General features: G+C 29.9%; 1 protein-coding gene and 1 long non-coding RNA gene across 2 annotated transcripts; both read left to right on the top strand.

Annotated features, from left to right (window-relative positions):
• Window positions 1-1,862: 1,862 nt before the first annotated feature.
• On the top strand, window positions 1,863-2,278 carry LOC145000039 (uncharacterized). The gene is made up of 3 exons (XR_013661095.1): window positions 1,863-1,921; window positions 2,001-2,036; window positions 2,138-2,278. It is a non-coding gene; the product is annotated as an uncharacterized LOC145000039 (long non-coding RNA).
• Window positions 2,279-7,320: 5,042 nt separating this feature from the next.
• LOC145002867 (protein FAR1-RELATED SEQUENCE 9-like) lies at window positions 7,321-10,450 on the top strand. Its single transcript, XM_078962052.1, has 7 exons — window positions 7,321-7,438; window positions 7,693-7,761; window positions 8,032-8,225; window positions 8,307-8,818; window positions 8,881-9,139; window positions 9,216-9,794; window positions 9,890-10,450. Exons 1-7 carry the CDS (start codon window positions 7,321-7,323, stop codon window positions 10,448-10,450), a joined length of 2,292 nt encoding a protein of 763 aa, XP_078818178.1.
• Window positions 10,451-24,932: the final 14,482 nt, after the last annotated feature.

Genomic DNA, 24,932 nt, shown 5'->3' with positions numbered 1-24,932 from the left:
AAAAGAAGAAGTTGCTAATATGTGAACACGAATAAAAGGTAGTTACTCTGCTAAGTCATTTTCCCCTTTCCAAAAAGTTCATTTTTCTTATATCAAAAAGTAGTTTAAACAAGGTTTTGAAAATCGGATCGAAGATTGAACCGATCGCCTTACTGGTTCGATAGTTCAAATGGTCAGACCGATCTTAAAATCCGAAAAAATCGGATGATGTCATAATTATATTTAATTATATAAAAAATACAAAAAATAAAAAAATAAATATTTTTTAAAATTTTCGGTTTTGACCAGTTTACCAGTTTTGACCGGTTTTAAGAACCGAATTCGGGACCGGTTCCGGTTGAACCGGTCGAACCGGCCGGTCCGATTCGGTTTTCAAAACAAGGAGTTTAAATGTTTTTACCAAACATCTATTAGGTTTTTATCTTTTCTTAAAAGCTAAAAACCCCCTAAGTGTTCCGTGGAGTTAATCATATGTGTAGTATAACTGTTTGATAAAATTCCCACATGAATTGGGTTCTCTAATAAAGGAATGTGAACTATGGATGACAAAAAAACCCCATACCCGATGGGGAATCAAAACCTACACCCGTTTTGATTGAAAAATCCCCGAGTTGACTGGGGATGGGGATGGGGATTGGGAATCCCCGAATAAAGAAGTGGGGATGGGGATACCCCTAATCTCCGACTCTGGACCCGCCCCCAATATATATTAATATATAAAAATAATACAAAACACATATTGCAGTATTATTTACAATACATAAAATTTGATCTAAGTAACATAACTCATTAGTAATTACTTGGTTGAAATTATACTTTTTCTTTTTCTTTTATCTAATTTAAACTTATGTATAATTTTTTTCCATCTAGTTTATTTATTTTACCTCAAATATCATTATGATAATTTTTTTTCACTTTATTTTTCATGTATTTATTTAAATTTGGTAGAAAATTAGTTTATATTTTTTATGCAATCTATGAATATTTTTATATTTTTGTAAAGTATTTAAACTTATACTGGTAAAATTCAAATTTAGAGTTTTTATTTATGTAAAAGTTTTCATATTAAAAAAGGAAAATAAATTCTCGAGTCCCCGTTGGGATGGGGATAGGGGTTTATTTATATTTCCCGATAGCGACGGAGATGGGGATAGGGATTGCAATGAGAATTCGGGGATGGGGATTGGCATCTCATGTATTTCCCGCCACCATTGCCATATCTAATGTGAACTATATAAAATTTTCTTTTCTTGTGTATCGAGTCATCTTTCTTTATTTTGCCAACATAATACATAATGGATGTTATTTAGGTTAATTTTGTTTTTTACACATTGTGGAAATAGGTGACAGCTCTACAGAGGAAAGGTTTCCCTATCACAAGTAATATATTCTTTATTTTACTTTAGAACTTGGCTACATGTATTTCTTTAATGTCTTATTATTTGGTATACAAAAAAACGTATATAATATGCTTGACTAATTAGATATAATTTCTTTTATAAAACAAATCTTATATAATATATTCTTTATTATAATGTTTAATGTTTGTAGATTTAGAGCAAAAGGAATTAGATTAGACTCCGGATGCTTTCCACCTTGCACATTCATTTTTCAAACTACGCTATGTAAGAAACAAACTCTTGGGACAATTTGAAAAGTAAACATCAAATTGGGTCCATGCCTTCTTGGTGTTCTGTTTATCACATCAAATGACATTCTTACCCTTGATACAAGTGAAGTCTTAAAGGTCTTTAATAAAGACTCCTATGATTAAGAATATATTATTCTTGAACCAAATCTAATGCAATCAAAATTCTTTTATGTGGCTAATTTATGTCTTGTTGGCCCCCATATTGTGAAGTGGGTTGCTATGATACATATTGACATTGCAAAGGAGGATTTTTTTAGCAACTTCCGTAAGGTACATTTTCGTTGAATTTGCAATAATGACACATATTAATGTTATCATTTATGTATTCTGATATATAAAACAAATGCAGCTATGGCGTGAGAAATTTCACTATAAAAAAAACATGGTAATATTTTCATATTACTTTCTAACGTATGAAAGAGATTTTTACATCATAACAGTCGATGAAATTTTATATTATTTTCTATTTCTGTGGATTCCAAGCAGATTTGAAGTGTATTCAAGATGGTTATAGAATTCCAGTTAGCATTAGGATTGGAATTAGGAATCAGAACTATAATTTAAACTTTCTTATTTGTGTTGGATATTGAAGAACCAAATTTGAAATTGCAAACTTATCGGGTTAACACACAACACATTGAATTGTCTTTTAAACATGTAATTTAATGTAGATATTATTTTGAGTATTTTGTCCCCATATTGAAAGTACAATGTTATACAAGAAAGAGAAATCAATATCTTCCTTGGACTTTTAGTTTTTAGATTTTGAAAATTGCATTTTACGATCATATTTTTATGAAAAAAAAAACTTTTATTTTCAAGAATGGTGTCTTAGGATTTATAATGATTTGATTTTAACATTGTGGTTAAATTCTTTGACTTGTGGTGGAACACGACAATGACATTTCACATTGTTGGTATGCTATGAATACTAATTCTTCATTTAAAAACGAGAAAATAGCAATGAATTTGAAAGTAGTATACTATAATAAACAAATCAACAAATGTTTATTTCTCCGAATACGTTGTCAACAAAAAAACATTATATGAATGTTATAATCATAATTAGGTAGATATGTTGTTTTTCCTGTTTCCGATGAAGCAATCGTAAGTGGAGGTGCGGTTTACATGTTATTATCAAACGGTGACATTTTACGCATTGTTGCATATTCCGAAGAATTGTTATTTTTTGAGTAAATTACACGAATGGTCCCTATGGTTTGGGGTAATTTGCACGTTTGGTCCCTAACTTATTTTTTTAATTCGGAAGGTCCGTACTGTTTGTTACTTATTTTTTTAATTTGGAAGGTCCGTACTGTTTGTTATTGCTACACATTTTGGTCCCTATTGTTTGTTTTTGTTACGCGTTTGGTTCCTATCTTACGTAAAAAGACAATTATTTAAAAAGAGAAAAATGATAGAGTAGGTAAGGTAAGGAGAGAGGATGAGATTGAGGGCGTGTTTATTTAAATAAATTAAAAAATCAAGGAAAAAATAGACTTTTTATGTAAGATAAGAACTTATTTTTTTTAATTCGAAAGGTCCGTACTGTTTGTTATTGCTACACATTTGGTCCCTATTGTTTGTTTTTGTTACGCGTTTGGTTCCTATCTTACGTAAAAAGATAATTATTTAAAAAGAGAAAAATGATAAAGTAGGTAAGGTAAGGAGAGAGGATGAGATTGAGGGCGTGTTTATTTAAATAAATTAAAAAATCAAGGAAAAAATAGACTTTTTATGTAAGATAGGAACTTATTTTTTTAATTCGGAAGGTCCGTACTGTTTGTTATTGCTACACATTTGGTCCCTATTGTTTGTTTTTGTTACGCGTTTGGTTCCTATCTTACGTAAAAAGATAATTATTTAAAAAGAGAGAAATGATAGAGTAGGTAAGATAAGGAGAGAGGATGAGATTGAGGGCGTGTTTATTTAAATAAATTAAAAAATCAAGGAAAAAATAGACTTTTTATGTAAGATAGGAACTTATTTTTTTAATTCGGAAGGTCCGTACTGTTTGTTATTGCTACACATTTGGTCCCTATTGTTTGTTTTTGTTACGCGTTTGGTTCCTATCTTACGTAAAAAGATAATTATTTAAAAAGTGAGAAATGATAGAGTAGGTAAGGTAAGGAGAGAGGATGAAATTGAGGGCGTGTTTATTTAAATAAATTAAAAAATCAAGGAAAAAATAGACTTTTTATGTAAGATATGGACCAACCGTATAACAAAAACAAACAGTAAGGACCTTCCGAGTTAGAAAAATAAATTAGGGACCAAACGCGCAAGTTACCTTAAACCATAGGGATCATTCGTGTAATTTACCCAACTTTTTTCTACACCATCGCCAAATGAAGTGTATTGTTTGTACACATGACGGCTTTTTAAATTTGAGGGAAAAGTTGGATATGCCTTACAAATTGATCATTGTTTGTGGTTTGTTTGGGTTTTGATTGATGATCGATGGGTTAGGGTTGATGATAATAATGAAAATGCTGATGCACATGAATGGTGGGTTTTTTGAAATCACAAAATGTATTTCTTTAAATGTATTTCAATTGAGCATGTTATTCAAGTTCATCGTTCCCATGAAGTTTTTTTATTTCGATAAAAATTTTTGCTAGTTACTTATCCAGGAAGAGAATATGACATTTTACATTTGTTGTTTGTTCGTTAATAATGGTTTTTTTTATGATGAAGATATTTTGTAATGACAATTGTTTATGATTAGATACTTTCTTTGTTTTCTATTTATTGTTTTCAATAGTTTGTTTTTATATTATTGTTAATTTTAAAAAGTTTATACATTTGATATTATCGATTACAACATTATGTACTTACATTTTGTTTATATATCCTTTATTTGATCAATGACTTTAAATGACCATTATACCGTTCTACTTGTGTGATTATTTTCTTTATACTTTCACCAACAATCATCTAAATCGATATACATTTTTTTCCTTGATAATAGCAATGTACTCTAAGGACTTAACCAAATATACCAATCAAGTTTGTCTTATTTTTCAATAAAAGTGACCCATTTCAATGATTTTCAGCTTCATCCTTTATATTCTAAAAAATGACCAGATGTATAATGGTAAATAATAAGAATGCCAGTCCTTAATCTTTAAAAGCTGATAACTGAACAAGAAGATAAGGCTTGCAGTTCATGGCAACCGACGAAGGATGGAGAAGTTGGGAGAAATTGGTAAGGAATGAGTAAAAGCAGTCGCCTGTGTTCGTATAACATCATAAGGTGGGAAAAACACGTGAAGGGGTGAGGAAGGAAGAACACGCATGAGGGAAATGGTAACCAGCAGGCAAGACGTGTTTGTGATTCAACTAAGTGTCATTAGTTTTTCTTGTTAATTGAAAACTACAACTAAACATTAAATAAATTTTAAAAGGCAATTGTTTGGTAATTATTTTGTAAGAAAACAAGAGTTAACTTAATAACTCAATTGAAGAGACCGGTTATAAAGTGTTTATTGAATATTATTGTTTATTAAAAATTGAAAGTACAATGTTAATATGAGAACCGATTACAGATAAGAGGCCCAGGGCAAAAAGAAAGAAATGGCCCCTTCAAATTCCAATAATTTAAAGTAAAATATCAAAATTCATATATAAATTGAGAAAAGAGATGAAAAACTTACAATTGAGGTTCATTAAATTTTGAAAGAAGCTACTTGTTCCAACTTCGGTATTTTTATTCAATTATGCAGCTGATGTTATAAATATGAAACTGCACAAAGTTATAAAAAAATATTTGTGTGAGTTTTTTTTAGATGTAAAATCACTAATAAAAGTATAAACTAATAATCAACGTTATCCAATATATCTTTCTCAAGAAGTAACATAACCAAACCGTATAATATAAATCAATGATTAAAAAAATTATTATATATTCAAAGGATACAAAAAAAAAAATGAAAACACATGATTGTTGACATTAGACGAATGACGATATTGTTCGGTTTTTTATTCATCCTCGAGCATTTTAAGAAAGAATTTCCTTTAATGTGCTTTTACTTTTCAAAACCACATATAAATATACCAAACAATTTCATTATAATATTGAACAAAACCTGATGTTTTTCAACTATATTTAAACCTTAAATTTGACAAAGGATGTTGTTAATTTGCTAAATAAATAAAGTATTCTTTTGTTTCTTCAAATATTTGATGCACAAAGACTAAAGTACAAACTAAAACACATGTTTACAAGCATTTCGTCAACAAAAAAAAAGTACTTCATTTGGTTTCAACTTTTAAACACAAGCCAACAAAAAAAAATGAACATGAAACCCACTGCCATTGCACACTAGACCATTAACATCTAAAAATCAGAAAATCAAATCTAAAAACAATTATTGAATACTTCATTTGGTTTCAGCTTTTAAACACAAAATCAAAATATAAAAATCAATTAAACGTTAATGAATACCTTAATAGATTAGTCATGAATTCCAATAAACTCATATGATTAAATCACTAACATAGACTCGAGAGAGATTAGAGAATCGAGAAGAAAAAGAATTGATTGAGTTAATATTTGAAAAATGGGCTAAAGCGATTGTATAGGAAACAAAATAAGATTTCATGTTTTTTATTGGTAACTATTTCTAAAGTCTCGTCATCTTCTTATTTATTTGCCTCATTATTCTTTTTCTTAATTCCATTTATGTTTTATTGGTTGAAAAAAAAATTATATAATTAGAACTAATCTCAAATTTTGATAATCCCAAAACATAAGAAAATTAACGTGAAACAGTTTCGAACCCTTGCCACTAAAAAAGGCATCAAATAAAGCACCTCTAATTTGACTACGTGACCAACTAAGCTGAAAGGAAAATTTGTAAAACAAAGAGTATTATTTTATATATATTAAATATGTATAAAAACCGTATTACCCGTAAATTTGGGGCCCCAAGCTTTCGTGAGGCCCTGGGCAAATGCCCAGCTTGCCCTTGCTCTAAGCCGGTCCTGACCGATTACATAATGATGATATCGTGTTTTTGCCTGAAACGACACGACATGACATAGTTTTATGTAACATGAACACGACAGGACACGATGTTGTGTTTATTTTCATGAACACGAAAACAAGTCGATTAAAACACGAAAAAGTTTTTATTACCTAAATATATTTTAGACAACATCAACATGTTTACTATAATACATATTAAAAAATAATTTATACTTTAATTTGATATATTTCTTTGAGGTCAAGTGTTCAAGTCTTATCTGAAATATAAGTGGTATTAGGAATACGTTAGATTTTCTAGTTCTAATACATACATACATATATATATATATATATATATATATATATATATATATATATATATATATATATATATATATATATATATATATATATATAGGGAAGGCTCATGCAAAAATGCAAACTATATGTGAAAATGAAGGAACCAATCATATATTGCCACATCATTATTCATGTTTTCTTCAATTTATTACTTAAATTTATTAATAAAGGGTAAGATAGTAATTAACATAAAATAGTGATTGAATTCATTCTTCATATAAATAACCGCAAACAAAAACTGACATATTTATGAAAATAACTTCTTCCGTATGTTTATGATCGACAAAATCATCTCCATTAAAATCATTGATTGATTTAGTTACAATATCAAATTGAAGAAATGTCTAGTAAAGAATATGAAGATATTTGTTCTACTTATTTAATTGATAAAGCAAAGGAATCTTCCCAAAATTTAACTATCGGAAATTCAATATCAACGTTAGATGATGTTGATAAAGGCAAGTTTTCATTCTGTATAATTACCATATTTTTTATTCTAATATTAAAAAATTATAAATACCTAACATTACAATACTATGATACACACTCATTACATATATTTTTACGATTATACTGAAAATTAGTTTCAACCTTCAAACTGATGTTCATGATCCGAAGTAAAAAAAAGTTAATCGTATGATTAATTAGATTTCATTTACTAAATATTTACATATAAATACTTATTTCAATAATCTTTATGAATATTGGACAGGAAGTAATGAATCGGAAGACTCATTCAATGTTTTAACTATTGAACCTTCAAAATCAACATTCAACAATGGTGATAAACGCAAGTTTAATAAATGATAAGATGAATATTTCTGATGTTATTATTCAATAATTAAATTTAAGATAGATTACTAAATTCTATAGAACAATTACTAATAATTTTAAAATAAACAAACTGACTCTGGAGTTCAACTTTCAAAAGGAACTACAAGTGCAGCAGCAACAGAAAAGGATAAAGGCATGTTTACCTAATTTATATTAAATACATAATTATGAACATATTTAATATATTTCAATATTGAGCGTTTTGAATATTTGACAGGAACATCTTATATAAATCAAGATGATGTGTACATTCCATATGTTGCTGTAGATATCATTCCTAAAAAAGGACAAATTGTGTCAAGTTTAAATGAAGGAATTGAAATGTACAAAAATTATGCAAAAGCAGTTGATTTTGGAATTAGATTAGGAACAACAACCAAATACGGGGATCTAAGTCTAAGGAAAAAACAAGTAAGATGCAACATATATATGGAAATCCAAAAAAAAAAAAAAACCATTGATACTCTTACATCCAAACGACTGAAAAAACAGGAAAGAAAATCATATTCTAAGGTCACAGGATGTATGGCAATGATTGGTTTTGACAGAAATGCTACAACAAATATAATCACTGTATATGCATTTGAAGACACACATAACCATCCACTTACTAAATTTAATGAAGAAAACATCTGCTCTCCAAATCATCGTCTTAGTATTTTTGATCAAAAACTAATTGTTAAAGCTTCAACTATCAACATTGGTGCCACAAAAGCACACAAGTTAAGAGCATCATTAAAGGGAGGATATGATAATTTGCCAGCAACAAATAATGATTTCAAAAACTTTTGGAGAGATTATACAAATATTGTTGGACCAAATGATGCTCAATGTGTTGTAGACCAGTTGATAATTCGCAGAAATAATTATCAAAATTTCAATTTTCAATATAAGTTGGATGATGATGTGTTAAATGCTATGTTTTGGGTTGATGAAACAGGAAGAGAAAACTACAATAAGTTTTCTGATGTTATATCAATGGATGCTACTTATAGAACAAACGGGTAAAATTTATATTTATTAAATAATATTACATATAAGGGATACATTTTACAAATATTTTCAGGTACAATATGATATTTGTTCCTTTCTCTGAAATAAACAATCATGACAAGACAATCAACGTTGGAGCAGGACTAATATCAGATGAAACAATTGAATCATACTCTTGGTTATTAGAAGCTTTTTTGTCATCACATAAGAAGAAACCAACAATGATTCTATCAGATACGGATGCAACATTATCTTGTTCAATAGCAAAGGTGTTTGAAGGATGTACTCACAGATTATGTATGTGGCACATAATGTCAAAAATGCCATCAAAGGTAACAAAAAATTTAATTTAGTGAATTACATATAGCTTATGAAAATATACTAATAAAACCAAATTTAACATGACAGATTGAAGCTGACTTAGTTTCAAATACAGATTTCAAGAAACGCATAAATCAACTAGTTTGGAATATGAATATTAAACCATCAGAATTTGAGAACAAATGGGATTTGATGTTGAATGAGTTTCATTTGAAGGAAAATAAATGGCTGGCTGATATGTTCAACAAGAGAGATAAATGGATTCCATCCTATTTCAGAGATATACCAATGTGTGGACTTATGAAGACTACATCTCGATCTGAAAGTTCTAATTCCTTTTTCAATGTTTTCTCAAGTCCAACCAACTTACTTGTTAATTTTATGTTCAACTTTGACACTGCACTTTCAAAGCAGCGTCATGAACAAAAAAGATTAGACATTGCATCAAGAGATACTTCTCCACAACTGCTATTTCCAAATGAAAATTTGAAAATAGAAAAGCATGCATCATTGGTATACACTCGAGAAGCATTCATAAAAGTGCAAAAACAAATAAAAAAGGCATTCTATCAGTGTTTTCAAAAAAATTCGGTTTTGATTGATGGTCGTCAACAATGCATAATTGTCTACAAAGAACTAAAATCAGGCAAGCGACCAGAATTTAAGGTATTCAATTATGCTACTTCATTATTATTTTAAGTTAACATTATTTAGAATTTATAAATATATTTTTGAGATAAAATTTTATTATTACTTCTCAGGTTTCTTTTAATGCAAAAGATGAAACAATTGAATGTGAATGTTTGCATTTCACATTTTTTGGAATCCTTTGTAGTCATGCTTTCAGAATTCTTATAGATTATGACATTGCCATGATACCTGAAAAATACATTCTGGATAGATGGAGAAAGAACATAGTGGATATTGGTTTTCAAAAGATAAACAAAAAATGGAGAGTGTGCAGTACAGAAATTTCAAATCTCTTGCAGGATGCAACTTCTTTTTTTGAGAAATGCGTTGAATCGGTTATTCATGACAAAGAAAAACTACAAGAATTGGTGAACTCTCTTCAACAATTAAGTGAAAAATGTGGAAAGGATGTTTCTACAAGATCAAGTTCAATTCCAATAAAAGATGTGATTGAAAATATCATCGGAGTTCCAATTTCAAGTGATGTGAAAATCAAAGTACCAAGTGAGATAAAAACAAAAGGAAGTGGAAAGAGGAGTCGAATCAAAAGTGCTGCAGAAAAAGCAATAGCAAAAGCACTTAAACCAAAACGCAAATGCAAAGGATGCAACCAATTGTCAACCATGATATAAGAAATTGCCCAATAAATCCTTCAAATGTGCTTAGGCCTTTCAAAAAACATCAGTAACTTATATATGAATTTTAGATTTATTTGTTGTTAAGCTTCTCTGTATTAAAACTATTACTATTAGTCGCATTAAACGATTTGAATTTTGAATTACGTACCTATTCTTTTTCCTTCAACATCTTCTCTGCAACTCTTTTGACCATGTCTTTCGACAAATGTACAATTCCTAAAATCATGTTGAACCAACGTATTTTAAAATTTACACAATCTCATTTGTTTTTTATACATCTTATGTTGATGAAAAATATACATTATATTGCAATATATATTTTTATTTATAACTTACACACACACACACATATATATATATATATATATATATATATATATATATATATATATATATATATATATATATATATGCCACTAATCTTCCGAAATATATGTTAAGACTATTTCAAATCATCAACTAAATATTCAGAAACATTTTAATTAAAAATATTAACTCTAATGAGATTGAAAAATATAATATTAGATATTACACATGTATATATACGCAACTAATCTTTAAAAATATATAATACTATATTACCTAATAAAATCTTTCATTTATTGCTTAAATCTCTTCAAAATTAACAATTACAAAAAATATTAAAAATAATAAATAGATAAGTCAAATTAACTTAAATACAATAAATACTTACAACACTTTCACATACAAACCTTTTCATCTAATAGTAACTTTATATTATACACATGTACATACACGCAACAAATCTTCAGAAATATATAATACTATATAACCTAATAAAATCTTTCATTTATTACTTAAATCTATTCATAAATGGAGAAGTCAAAACAACTTATTTACAATAAATACAAACCATTCTTTCACATAAAAACCTTTTCATCTAATACTAACTTCATAATTTATATTTTAAAAAAAATTAAAGAAAAAAAAATAATGTAAAAACTATAAATAATAACAATACTGAAATCACATTATAACATACAAAAAAAAATTGCTATATATCAAATTAATAAAAAAAGGTAATATATTATTTTGACATGCATGTCTTTAGGTTAGTACGTAACGGTTGTTGGTGACATTTGCAGATCGATGAGCTTAATGACTTATAGAACACTATACAGATGTTAAGTTTGAAATGGCTAAGCAAATTATCTTTGTCTCATTTGTTAATTATGAAACTCTTATCATATCCTTTTTGATAACCTAATTTTGAATTGTTAAGGGAATAAAGTATTTGAAATTATGAGACTTTTTTCGAAATTTATTACTTAAATGTTTTAAAAAATCTTTCATTTATTACTTAAATCTATTCATAAATAGAGAAGTCAAATCACCTTAATTACAATAAATACAAACATTTCTTTCACATAAAAACCTTTTCATCTAATACTAACTTTATAATTTATATTTAAAAAAAAATTAAAGAAAAAAAAATGTAAAAACCATAAACAATAACAACACTATTATCACATTATAACATACAAAAAAAAATATTATTTTCTATATATCAACTTTTTAAAAAAAAGTAATATATACCGATTAGTTTTATAAAATACAAAAAAAAAATTTAATTCATAAAAAGATAAGTATTATCATCTTCAATGTATAGATAACATGATTAGCTAAACCTACAACCGCCAAAATAGCTATACCACTTATTGAAGCAAATGATGGCAGAAAATTAATTACTCCTCTACTTACTCCGATTGTTACCGCTATATATTCCTCCTAAACATAAACATAAACTTAAGGAAGAAAACACATACATTGATGGCTTCTAAATCATCCATTTGGGTAGTTCGAAACTCCTCGGATTATCTTGATCTTTACGACACATATGGTATGTTCTTTATTGTTAAAATCGTATACTATTAATACTTATATAATATTCTTTTCAATATTCATTCAGGGTGGGAAAACAAAAAGTACTTCACGATGATGCTACATCATGGAGGTAGTTTCAAATACTACCCAAATCGCGATTACGATGGAGACAAGATTGACTATGTAGACTTCATCGAGGTTGAAACTTTCTCCCCAAAGGTATTTCAAAGCATCTTAACTTCTTTTGGTTATGATGTTGAGACAACATATGCATACTCTTTAGTCTCGTTTGCTCCCTTAGACATTGGTCTAAACAAGCTTGCTTATTGGAATGATTTCATTAACTTTGTCAAAAAAGTTAAAACAGAAGGGTTTTTTTTTGTGTTCAACAAGTTTATTTGGAGCATAATCAAACCACTGTTACAAACTTCTTCCCAAAAACTTTAAACTTTGCAACAAACAGTTATCTGTGCACGAAACTTTATTCAATAGTTGCATCAAATCCAAAAATTACTGTTTGGGAGGCTAGGATCATGCTTTTTGACAAATTCAACTTTTGGATAAATGTTGACAAACTCATTGAAGCTTTGGATTACACCAAGTATCAAGTGAATCTTCTGGGGAAGTAGATGAAGCTGCAAGGTGAAAAGGTGGGAATTTGGGTTTTTTGGGTTTTTGGGTTTAAGTAAATGGTGTTATTATTAATATTTGGAGGTTTTTATAATATGTTTATGTGCTCAAACTTTTGGGATGATTGTAATGGGGACTGTAATATATTTTTAAATATTATCTATCGTGGTTGTTATAATGTTAATATTATATATTATTGTTGATATCTTACTCTGAAAATTTTAGATACGACGGTTTTAAAAGATTATAGATATTGTGTATTTATATATGTTAATATTATATATGATTGTAAATATATTAACTTTATAAAAGATTATACATATACAATCAAAATCAAAAACAAAAAAACGTAGCCACACTTTTCATATATTATTATAAACTTATGTTCGTAGAAGTACATTACATTCAACCAAAACAACAACAACCAAAAACAAACACACATTTAAAAAACTTCATAACAAATTGTTCTACTAACTCATTCATAACCATTACTATGAATACTTCTACATAAACATAACGACTTGAATTTTACTTCAACAAAGATATATCAAGGACCAAAAGCGGCTAACCTAGCTGCTATATTGATAATGCCTTCATGATACATTACACGCCTGCCATTTGAAGAAAGCTTTTGATAATCAACAAGAAGTTGGTCAACTTCATTTTTCATTAGATTTACTTCACTCAACAGAATTTTCATAGAATATCTTCTTCGAAGATTTCTAAGTTGCAAAATCTGCTCAACACTTTCCATTTTAAAACCACATCTCCATTGAGCTAAAGGACCACCTTTATAAGTTTCCATATGACGCATCAAAAAAATCCCACAATCATTACTGTTACCTCTTGTTTTCCACGTCATATATTGATCAACAAATTCCATTTCATACATAACTGAAAAAGCCATAAAATGTTTTGTCTTGAAGATATCTACCAAACATATATTTCTGCATTTACATATAAACAAAAATTCAATATAAATTATATATATATATATATATATATATATATATATATATATATATATATATATATATATATAACTCATGAATATACATAAACATTTAAACAAAAAAATACAAACAAACTTACCAGATTTTGAGTTAGATGTGGGTATGGTTTTTCAGAAGATCTATACAATATGTTGTCCAATATGACAACTTTGCGGTTTTTAAAATAAAAAACAAACACAAAATAGTGACTGTTTGCACATGCAGGAAAGAACACCTAAATAAACATAAACAACTTCATAGTAAGATACAAACACAAAAGGAATAAAATTTCAAATAAAATTAAACTTACCAAATCAATTCCTTTTAAATTTCTTCGTTCTTTAGACTCTCCCAAACAATGAAAAACATTTTCTTTAAAATTCTCGTACACATCATCATATTTACATGCTTCACTATGCATGTATGCAGGATCCTAAATACAAAACAAAAATTCAATAAACATCATAAAAATATACTAACAACTACTATACATACCAATACTACTGTCTTGAAGAAGAAACATGAAGAAGTGTCCAAATTCCTAGCTCTCTCATCATAGTTCAACACTTCAACAAAACAATTAATAGTCCCAGAAAAAAGAAATTCTCCCGGATATAAGCTCTCAAACATGTATCTTTCCCCACGTTGACCATTTATGCTATGAAAAAGATCATCCCTATTAAAATAAAATTAAAAAACATTAACTTAAATATTATTTATATATAAAAATATATATACATATACACAAACACATTACGTTGGATTCCCACATAAACTGAATAACCAATTAGACTTGATATTCTCCTCCTTTGTCAAATTACTATCAATCTCAACAGCTCGTACAACAAATGGAGACCTAAGCACTGGAGGTAACGTTTGACTTCTCTTTGGTCTCGATGAAATCATATCTTTCTCAAGAATTTGAACTTTTTCACTTTCATCGCAAGACTTAGGTTCATTCCCTTTGACTGAATCAGAACTTATTCCAACAGAAACATAATTATTGTGCACATAACTATCAATACCTGGATTAACTTTTGGAGGAGTATACATATCATCCTCAATTCCTAAATTAAAAGAAGGAATACTCTCAACTACACACTTTTCCTTATGACCACCCTCGCAATCCAGAGGCAACTTAGTTTCAATAAATCCAGATTTCCCGAACAAATTTGCCGATCCATATTTATTAACAACAACACCTGGACTCACTTTTGGAGGAGTATGCATATCGTCATCAATTCCTAAATTAAAAGAAGGAATACCCTCAACTACACATTTTTCCTTATGACCACCCTCGCAATCCACATGCAACTTAGTTTCCATATTTCCATATTCGCCAAACAAATTTGCCGATCCATATTTATTACCACCAACGCTGTTGTTAACAGACTGCCCAACATCTCGAAATTCATTAGACTTATCATCACAACTACTACTTTTTTCCAGATGACTGAAAAGCATATTCGCATTTATAATTACTATGATGAAAAGCTTTATATGCAGAACATAACTCTTTCAGCTTCAATCCATAAAACTCTACTATTTTGAAATTTCCATGCGTTTTAAAGGCTTTATCCACTTTCTTAGACATATCTACTAAACACCACTTCATTTCTGAATGAAACTCCTGATAACAATAAAAAACATAACAAAGTATAATTAATGTATATAACTTAAATTTTAAACATAAAAACAACATACAAACAAATAAATCATGTTCAACTTCAAAAATACACAAATAACATTACTTACTAAAATTGATCCTCTAGAAACTTCATCAACACTTTCCACTATAGCAGATGGCCTTCCAAAACCTCCATTAGAAATTTCATTCATTTCTCTCACTTTCAACTGCTCTAAAGTCCAATTATTAATTACTGGATATCTTCTAACCATTAACATTTGCCTACATTGAATCCTATCAACATATACCAACTACAAAAAAAAAACAAAATATAATAACAAAATATAAATATTACTAATATTTTAAAAATATTTACTCAAACAACATTAAATGACATACCATTAGAAAGACACTTGGACCATTGAAGAAGGTCTTAATATCACTTCTACCCCAAATCAACTTTTCCTCTTTTACACAATTTAATACATATGTACACCAATCAAACTTATCTAACTTATATGATTCAGACAAATACGGTAGAAGCTTCAAATTGCATGCACCTTGTTTGTTACATGATCCAAAACATGTACATACAAGAATAATAAAGTTTGCAACAAACACCATATCTGCTTCACATCGTTCTATTATCTTGTACACAACATCATTTGGAGTAATTAAAGACAACGACTTCTTGAATTGATCTTTCCATATTTCATACCATTCCTCATTACCTCTTAAACCAACACTATTTAACTGATCAACCCCCATAGGCAGCCCTAACACCCTATTAACATCTTCCCTTGTAACCAAAATATTAGAAACCTCAGTTTTAATAACCATCTCTAAAGGATCAAACGAATCGACAACAAAATAACATAATTTTGCTGGAATACTTTGAGTCTTCATGTCTATCAATGATCCAAACCCCAAACTCCTCACACATTCTTTTTGCTTATGATTCATTGACTTCACAACACCATATATAGAATGAAGAGAAACACGAGAATACAATGACTTTATTTTATCACTATGCAACTCCATTTTCTTTTCAACTTTCTTATCAGCTATATTATCCACCCTCTTCACACTACTACTGGAACCATCCTCAAAATCATAATCACTAGAAAACTCTACGACAAAATTATCAACATACAAACGATGTAAAATAATATAAAAACATTAATAAAACATAATCATTAAATAAATAACACAATAAATAAGTAACATTATATTCAAGTTTACCATGTTCGGAGACAAATGTTTTACTAACTTTTCTAACACTTCTGTTAACCAACTTCCTGCTCCTTGTAATGCTCCGAACTTCAAAATCAGAATCACTTACATAATCTAAATTATGTCCAACAAAAAAAAAATTATAATCTACATTAATAATAAACTTAAATAATAACCACACAATAAAAAATAACCTTCTGAATCAGATGATTTTGAATTTAATCGACCAAACAAACCATGTTTTCTCTTTTTCATCGAACTATAATCAGACTGACTAACATTATTCCTTGGCTTTTTATTCTTCCAAGAATTACTAGATGAAATGTCAATTGTCTTATTCCTAGAATTACTAGAATAAATCTCAATTGTACTCTCATCATCTACACATGCAGCCATAACAAAATCAAACCGAAAAAAATGATAAAATAAGTCAATTTGAAAAACATTAACAACAACACATCATAACTTACTCTTCTTCTTAACTTCATCATATATAAATTTTTTCCCTTTAGATACTTCATCATCTTCTATTTCTATAGGATGATCACGAGAATTAACCATGCAATCAACTTTAACCACATTCTCATTTAAATAATCCTTCTTCCTGGATACCATTCGTTGTGATGCAATTGTAAATTTCTTCATGAGTTTCGAATTCGAACTTTGCCTATTCCTGTTCACTTTCGCATCTAACAAAGCTTTAAACGCAAACATTATGTTGAATAATGTTGAAATACATAATCTAATATAGATAAAACTAAAAGAAAACCCTCTGAATAAAATTTCAAACAACATAAACGTAGACCTTGAAACAATTACACATAAACGGTTACATCAATTTGAAAACCGACTACTCACTTGTCAATGACGGTTAGATTAAAAAAAAACTACAAAATAAAATTACATTTATAACATTTTAATTAAAAAATTTATAAAAAACAAACGATTACGTGTGAAATAAAAACAACAACTACTCTAATACACATGGTTCTTTCCTATTGGTTCTTACCATTTTCACATCTTACTCTCATTTGTACACGAACCCACTTCTATATATATATATATTTATGACAACACCTGATATCGCTGGGCTAAAGTCATTTGGTGTTACATTTGTATATTGACACAACTAGCTACAATACGAAACATTTTTGTTTGATAATAAATTTCAACCTGATTATTCAAGTTATGCTCCCTTGATGATTTTTTTACACTCATTAATTTGTACTAGGTGGATTTGTCAATGTATATTGCTAATATGGAAACAAATGAAAGAAATATGCTATAGAACAAAGTAAAATCTGATGGGTTTTGGTCATAAGACATCCTATGTGCTCATACAAACCCTAATGCTTGGATCTAGGTTTCTTTATTGTACATGCTTTGAATCCAATACTATAAACCTTTATTCTAGCATTCAAGTAATCATATTAATATGTAATTGGGTTTAATATTATACCTTGATTGTTATGTAGCAATAACAATCCCAAATCTCCTTGAATTGACTTTGGAATGCTTAGAGTCACAAGTGTCACTCCTCTAATGGCTTACAAACACCAAGAGCAAATGGAGAAAGTATAAAGAGAGAGGAGAGAGGTTAGAATTCATCCTTAGGACTTCTTGGGAACAAGTACATGAATTCTAAGGCCTTAGGGTCTTTATATAGGTGTAGAGATAGGGTTTCAGTCATTATCCTTATCTAGTTGCTTATCCACAAAGCAACCATAAGATAAGCCTTGAAAACCCTTATCCATTATCCTTTGGACGATTTCAAGGATCCTTATCTCCTTGAATTCGTTCAACCCATATTTAGGATAACCATTACCATATTTTGTAACAATCACATAATTACAATTCAGCCCCTCTAGTTTAATTAATTACTCTTGATCACAAAATTAATTCCTAATTAATTATTGACCAATATTAATTAAACAAATATGATTTCTCCTTTAATATATTATTCTTATAACATATTAATACATCATAATAACCTCTCTCTCTTTATTTATTTCTCCAATCAAGTTGCTTTGGTGAACGCAACCCAAAAGGACCATGCACCATCGGGTCAAGTACATACCAAAATAGTTATGGACTTAGACACTAATCCAACAGTCTCCCACTTGGATAAGTCTAATAACTATTCTGCGTATGACTTCATATCCTGATCTGCAATCGTAGCTTTCCAAAGCCGCTGTCAACTCTGATCCTATCATATACGCGTGTCCTTAGATAAGGGATCATATATTCCTCCATTCTAGATATCGTATGAGATATGATTTCAAATCATTCTCTTTGTACTACTTCTCGATTTTCGATTTATGATGACAGACTAATTGAACAAATCAAATTAGCCCTAGCCCGGCCGAGCATTTACGTTTGTCATCACTAAACCATCGAGGGGCCCAAAAGATATCGCTTTTATCCTTCTTTGGAGAAAAGGAACGGATAAACTTTGATACAATGCTTGCTTGCACTTACTAACCAAATCACACACAACAATATGTTTTATAACACCAAGTTACTAGTGCATTTACGTATTATCAATGTGTAACTGATTAGCAAGATACAACTCACACATCTCGGTTTCAAGAATATAAGATGTTATCGTCTCACCAATCACTCGTAATACAATTCATGGAGTGATCCAAGTGAGCATGGGTTTAATCCAATGCTCAAATCATATTCATAAGCACTCATGAACGTTGCAGCAAACATTTGCTTATGTCTAATACTCTTTTAGACAATCCACACACCAATTCACGACAGTCTTCATTCATATCTACTTCCAACATATGAACGACTGTGGCCCGTTTGAATAATTTGATTATTCTTAATAAACTCAATTATTCTGGAAGTCAAAACATGCAAATGTGAAACACAAGAATAATACTAATCCCATATGGCCTCAAACCTTTGAGTATAAATAAAACACCTTTTATTTATCACCATATTGATTACTCATTATTTGTCGTTTCGGGTAATCAACTTCTTACTTGAATTATTACACTTGTCCCATGCTCCTAGCATGCACACAATGTTTACCTATGGTTCTTACTTTGTGAAATAGATCACATTTGACACATTTCCATTCATTCTCATTTCACAACTCCCAATCCGTTTTCATAAGTTTAAGAATATCAAATTCTTGCCACTTATGGAATATGCTAGATTCTAACATTTTATGCAATAACTCTTTCGTAATGTCACTGCACCAAAGTCACAAAGACTATTGCCAATGATATTACAAAGTCCATTAACGGAGATTGTTACAAGACAATTCCTTAGATATGATGTCTCTCACTCAAAGTACATTCCTTTGAACATCCTTTTGCATAAAAGTTTCTAATCTAGTCATAGTTTTTCAATATTCAATTCCTTATATGGACACGCTTCCATATTTTCAATATGACAACTCATTCTTAATAGAATCTTTTCTATTTGTAATGATGTCGATATGATCCATCCAATATGGAAACATTTCCATAATTTCCAATACTATACTTCCAATTACTCACAAGCGACCAATTCTCGTCGAACTTTGAATTGTCCTTTGATAGTTGTTTAATTATTTTAGTCAAAACCGATTCTAGTCCCTTTTCCTCTAAATGCGCTAGACATTTGGAAAATTTTAGAATGGTCAAACATTAAAGCATTTGCAATCGATCCTATACCCGAAGCGTATGGGACACGATGCACAATGTTTTATTTGCTATGTTCTCAAAATTCGAAAGAGGAATGCCGTAATCATAATCGAAAATTTAAGAACACACAATGTACCTTTGACTAAATTTATTAACATTCCACAACCTAATCCTTTAGATTTGAAATGAAGCATAATATTCTCTCCCTTAATTATAGCAAAACAACTTTATAACCCTTACTACTTTGCGAGGTTTAACTCTTGTTTTCTATAATTAATATTGCCAACTTTTGCAATACGTGCCTTAATAATCATACAATCATAACATTTATGCTCCCACTATCATGATGATTATTATAAAACATAACACTTATGCTCCCACTAGCGTCGACATGTATTCAAAACATCTTAACTTCCAGAAAAACAATACCTATTGAATTTATTAAGTCCATGTTTCTAATACTTAATGCTTTAATAATCTTTTATCAAGGCCTCTTAAGCTTATACACCTTTGCCTTAGATAGTTCATATGTGTGTCTAAACAATTAAGACTAATTGTCAAACCTCACAATTCAAATTATGGAAAGGGATACCGTAACCATGATCGAATTCGAAAATGCAATTTTACAATCACTATCTTCTTAAAATCTTTCTTAATGAAAGCATTTCCTCACAATCATTTTCATGAAGAAGGAAATCTTATGACACTTAGATTTAAACGGTGTATTCGTTCCTATCCATGTGAATTTGTTTTACGACAAATTCAATCTCATATGGATCGAACTCTCTTAATCTTGATTTCTTGCCTTATGGTAGCACAGTTGCCCACCACGTCTTCCAAGTAGTTAAGCATCTCACCTTTTTCCTATCAATGTACCTTTCATTGATCAAGGTGTTTTGCCTTTTATGCGTTCAAAATGAGAACTCTAGAACTCACATGCATAATTAACTCAATTGGAAACAGCACAGAAACAAAATAATGTCAACACGATAGGTTGTAAAACTCAACTCGTGTGCTAGTGATGATCGATAAGGTTTATTTGATTTGTTCTTGAAACTTTTCAAGACCATTAAGACTCCCACTGACTCCTTGACATATAAGATTCTCTTGTCAATAAACATTTGTTGACAACCAAATATTCAAGAGTTAGTGTAGCTTTTATCAAAACACTTCATAAATTGGTCCAAGTTGGTCTTTGTCTTATTCAAGACATCACAACTTTCCACATTTTATGAATGTTATAAACCTTTAATACTTTTCACTCATTGCCACAATCTTAACTTTAAGACTTGTTATTGGAACGAAGTATGATAGACTTCTTGATTTAACCATTTCTTCAATCCTTGATTCCTCTTCTTAAACATACAATTGTACTAAGACTTACTTAGAGGATCAATTGAGACATGGTTCTTAATCATTAAGACCCATTATAAAGCATAAAAGCTACTCTCCCTTCTTCTTAGAATGGAGAAACTTTTATCTTTCTGCCTTCTTGATTCTTCTTGTTCGTTCTACTATTGATCTAAACCCTTTAATCAATTCAGAATTACACTTAATCTTGTAAGTGTAATCATATTTACTAAGCCATTACTAAATCATGACAAATATCTTTGTTACTCTTACGGTGAACTTGATTAACACACAACTTTGTGTACTCGATCTCCTAGTCCTTCACTTGACACTTTGTCAACGAATTTGTCTAATTTCCAAATATGAAATTTCTCATTCATCATGCAACCAAGTTGCGTGATTCCAAATTTCAGTCCAATTGAAACTTTGGGCGATGAGAAACTCTCCCTATTTGGTAAATTCTCGACATTCCCATAAATAACATAACTAAGAATCATATCCATTCGTTGTAGAAATATGCAAACATCAATTTTCATAACGATTTCATTGCAAGGAAGTAAACAAATAAATAAATAAGTCAAACAAAATTTATTTCATTTATAAAAGCAGCGGAAAAACATTTGTCCTTACAATGCAAAATCTATTGAAAACTATGTAAAAGGAAAATTTCTAACAACTCTATCATAACTATCTAAGCTCAAAATCCAATCTTCAAGTCCATGCGATCGAGATCCATCTCTTGTGATTAGATTCACCTTGCTCTCTTATCAAGCTTCCTTTCTTTTCACCGATAATGCAAAACATTCAAATGCAATTTTATCACAACATGTATTAAGAATCAATGAATAGGAACTTAACGGAGTTAGATAGTGAATTTTACCTGAAGCGTAGTCATACTTTTGACTCTCCCATCTCTTAGATCTCTTAGGTAAATAGGGCAACTTCGTCTTCAATGCCCCTTCTCTTGGCAATAAAATCAAATTGACTCTTTTGGAACAACACATGGAACTACTTCATACATCGCCTTTCTCTTATGATCAAAATTTTCGATCATTGCATGTCTTTCATTGCCATTGTCTATATCCATAGAGGTCTTGAAGGAAGATTCACCAATCAACTTTGCTCTTCTATTGCGCCAAACCATTGCTGATTCAACAACAATAAGCATATAGGTGAGATCAATAAGGGTCACGTCGTGGTTCATCATATAGTACTCTCTTACAAACTCACTATACGAGTTAGGAAGTGATTGAAGAATCCAATCAACAGCCATCTCTTCACCAACAACAGATCCCATCATTCTTAACCTATCAATGTGTGACTTCATCCCTAGGACGTGTGCACACACCGACTTTCCTTCTTTATGTTCACTTGCCAAAAGGGATTGAGTGATCTTGAACGTTTCAAGCCTTTGAACTTGTGGGTTAGGGAGAATAATTGGAGGAGGAGGAGGAAGTGAAGCATGATCTCTTGTTCCTCGATCGAATCGTGGAATATCATCTTCATGTGGAATGCTTGTTCCACGGGATTTGGGAAGACCATAGTTGTCGAACTTTGACATCTACAAAACGGGAGAAAACAAATTCAAGTTAGTTGATCGATTGAGTCCTTAGTAAATCACCCAAATGAGATACTAAGGCTAGGACCCAACACAATACGCTACAACCTAGAAAAGGGAGGCCGTAATCTAGTTGCAGAATATTTGAAGGTAAGTGAATGACGATTCACTAATTTCCACCATGAAAAACGAAAAAGAAATTTAAGTTTTAAATCTATGAAAACTCCTAGATCCTCTGAGATTCATTGAACTTTCAATGGCATGTTTTAATCTCGATATGCCCCTCTTGATTGTGACTGGGATGCCGAGGATCACAAAGCGGGTGTGAATAACCATGCAAACTTACATGGTACCCTCACATGTTACAATCACCCATTCGATGTGCCGGTAAACCACACACGCTCCGCCGAACTATGACAAACATTGAGTCACCCTTTGCTACCTTTGCTTAGAACCATTTAGTGTGCCGGTGAACCACACACGCTCCACTAACGTCTTCGCAAGGGCACAAAGTGTAATTTCATGGAATTGCATCAATTCACTTTTGCCTAAGTAACTAAAATTAGGAATTTGAAAAACATTTAATTACTTTGTATTTCATTATACTTATAATGGAAGGTTTCGTCCTATCCTACCCGTTCGGCTAACGACCCTCCACTAGTCAAGAGTGCGGTGGGTAAGAGTGGATACCCATTCAATCGCCATATTATAGGCAATTTCCTTAAACACCCCTTATAGACCAGCTTCGTGAATGAGGCCTACTAACGGTAAGACTGACTTTTACTCATACATATATATAATGTTAGACTTTTAATGTTATATATATAGTATAGGGTGCATTTTACACTTTTAAAATACTATGTGGTTAACTTTAACAATTACACTTTTAATTCAATTAAATGGTTAACCTAAACTTTTATGGATTTATTAAATCTCTTTTAATTATACTCCTTAATTAATTAATAAAACCATAAGGGTGTAATTTGAACTTTTCAAAACATTACTATGGTTTTAGAATTTAACATTCCTAATTAAACTTTTAATCAACTTTTAAATTCCAAAACTTGAGGGCAAGTTCTTAAAATTTCGAATTTATGACATTTAAATCAAAATTTTAAATATTAAAACTCTTGATTTAATAATTATCTTGAATTAGACTATTAATTTAATTATTAAATCATAAGGGATTATCTAAATAATGAGGATAATTACCATTTATACATTTAAGTTATCCTAATCCCTTAAATATCTATATAGATTTCGAAAATATGGATGAATAATGCAAGATCTTGAATTACCATATATAACAATTAGAGGATAATTACAAGATATGGGATAATCCAAATCCCTAAAAATTAGGATCTTATCTTGGGGAGAATGCAAATTTCGAAAAACAAGGGATTATAACAAACCCTAGATTTCGAAATTTAAGGGTTTAAGGAAAGGATTTGAAGATCTTATTCAAACTCTTGCAAATTAGGGTTTGCAAACCCTAATCTCAAAACACCCAAGCCTCCTAGGGTTTATTGGCAATAAACCCTAATATATCAAGTTCATACAATTGAAACCAAACCAATGGCTCTGATACCACGGATGGGTT

The sequence above is a fragment of the Lactuca saligna genome, chromosome 6 (genome assembly GCF_052625555.1).
Source record: "Lactuca saligna cultivar CGN05327 chromosome 6, ASM5262555v1, whole genome shotgun sequence".
NCBI lineage: Eukaryota > Viridiplantae > Streptophyta > Magnoliopsida > Asterales > Asteraceae > Lactuca > Lactuca saligna.
Note: the sequence above shows the minus strand (reverse complement) of the source record. Positions and strands in the feature narration are given on the sequence as shown.

Coding starts and splice junctions, on each gene's coding strand:
- LOC145002867 (XM_078962052.1), top strand. CDS start 7,321: ATGTCTAGTAAAGAATATGAAGATATTTGTTCTACTTATTTAATTGAT. Junction 9,140..9,215: donor TGTCAAAAATGCCATCAAAG/GTAACAAAAAAT, acceptor TTAACATGACAG/ATTGAAGCTGACTTAGTTTC. Junction 9,795..9,889: donor GCAAGCGACCAGAATTTAAG/GTATTCAATTAT, acceptor ATTACTTCTCAG/GTTTCTTTTAATGCAAAAGA.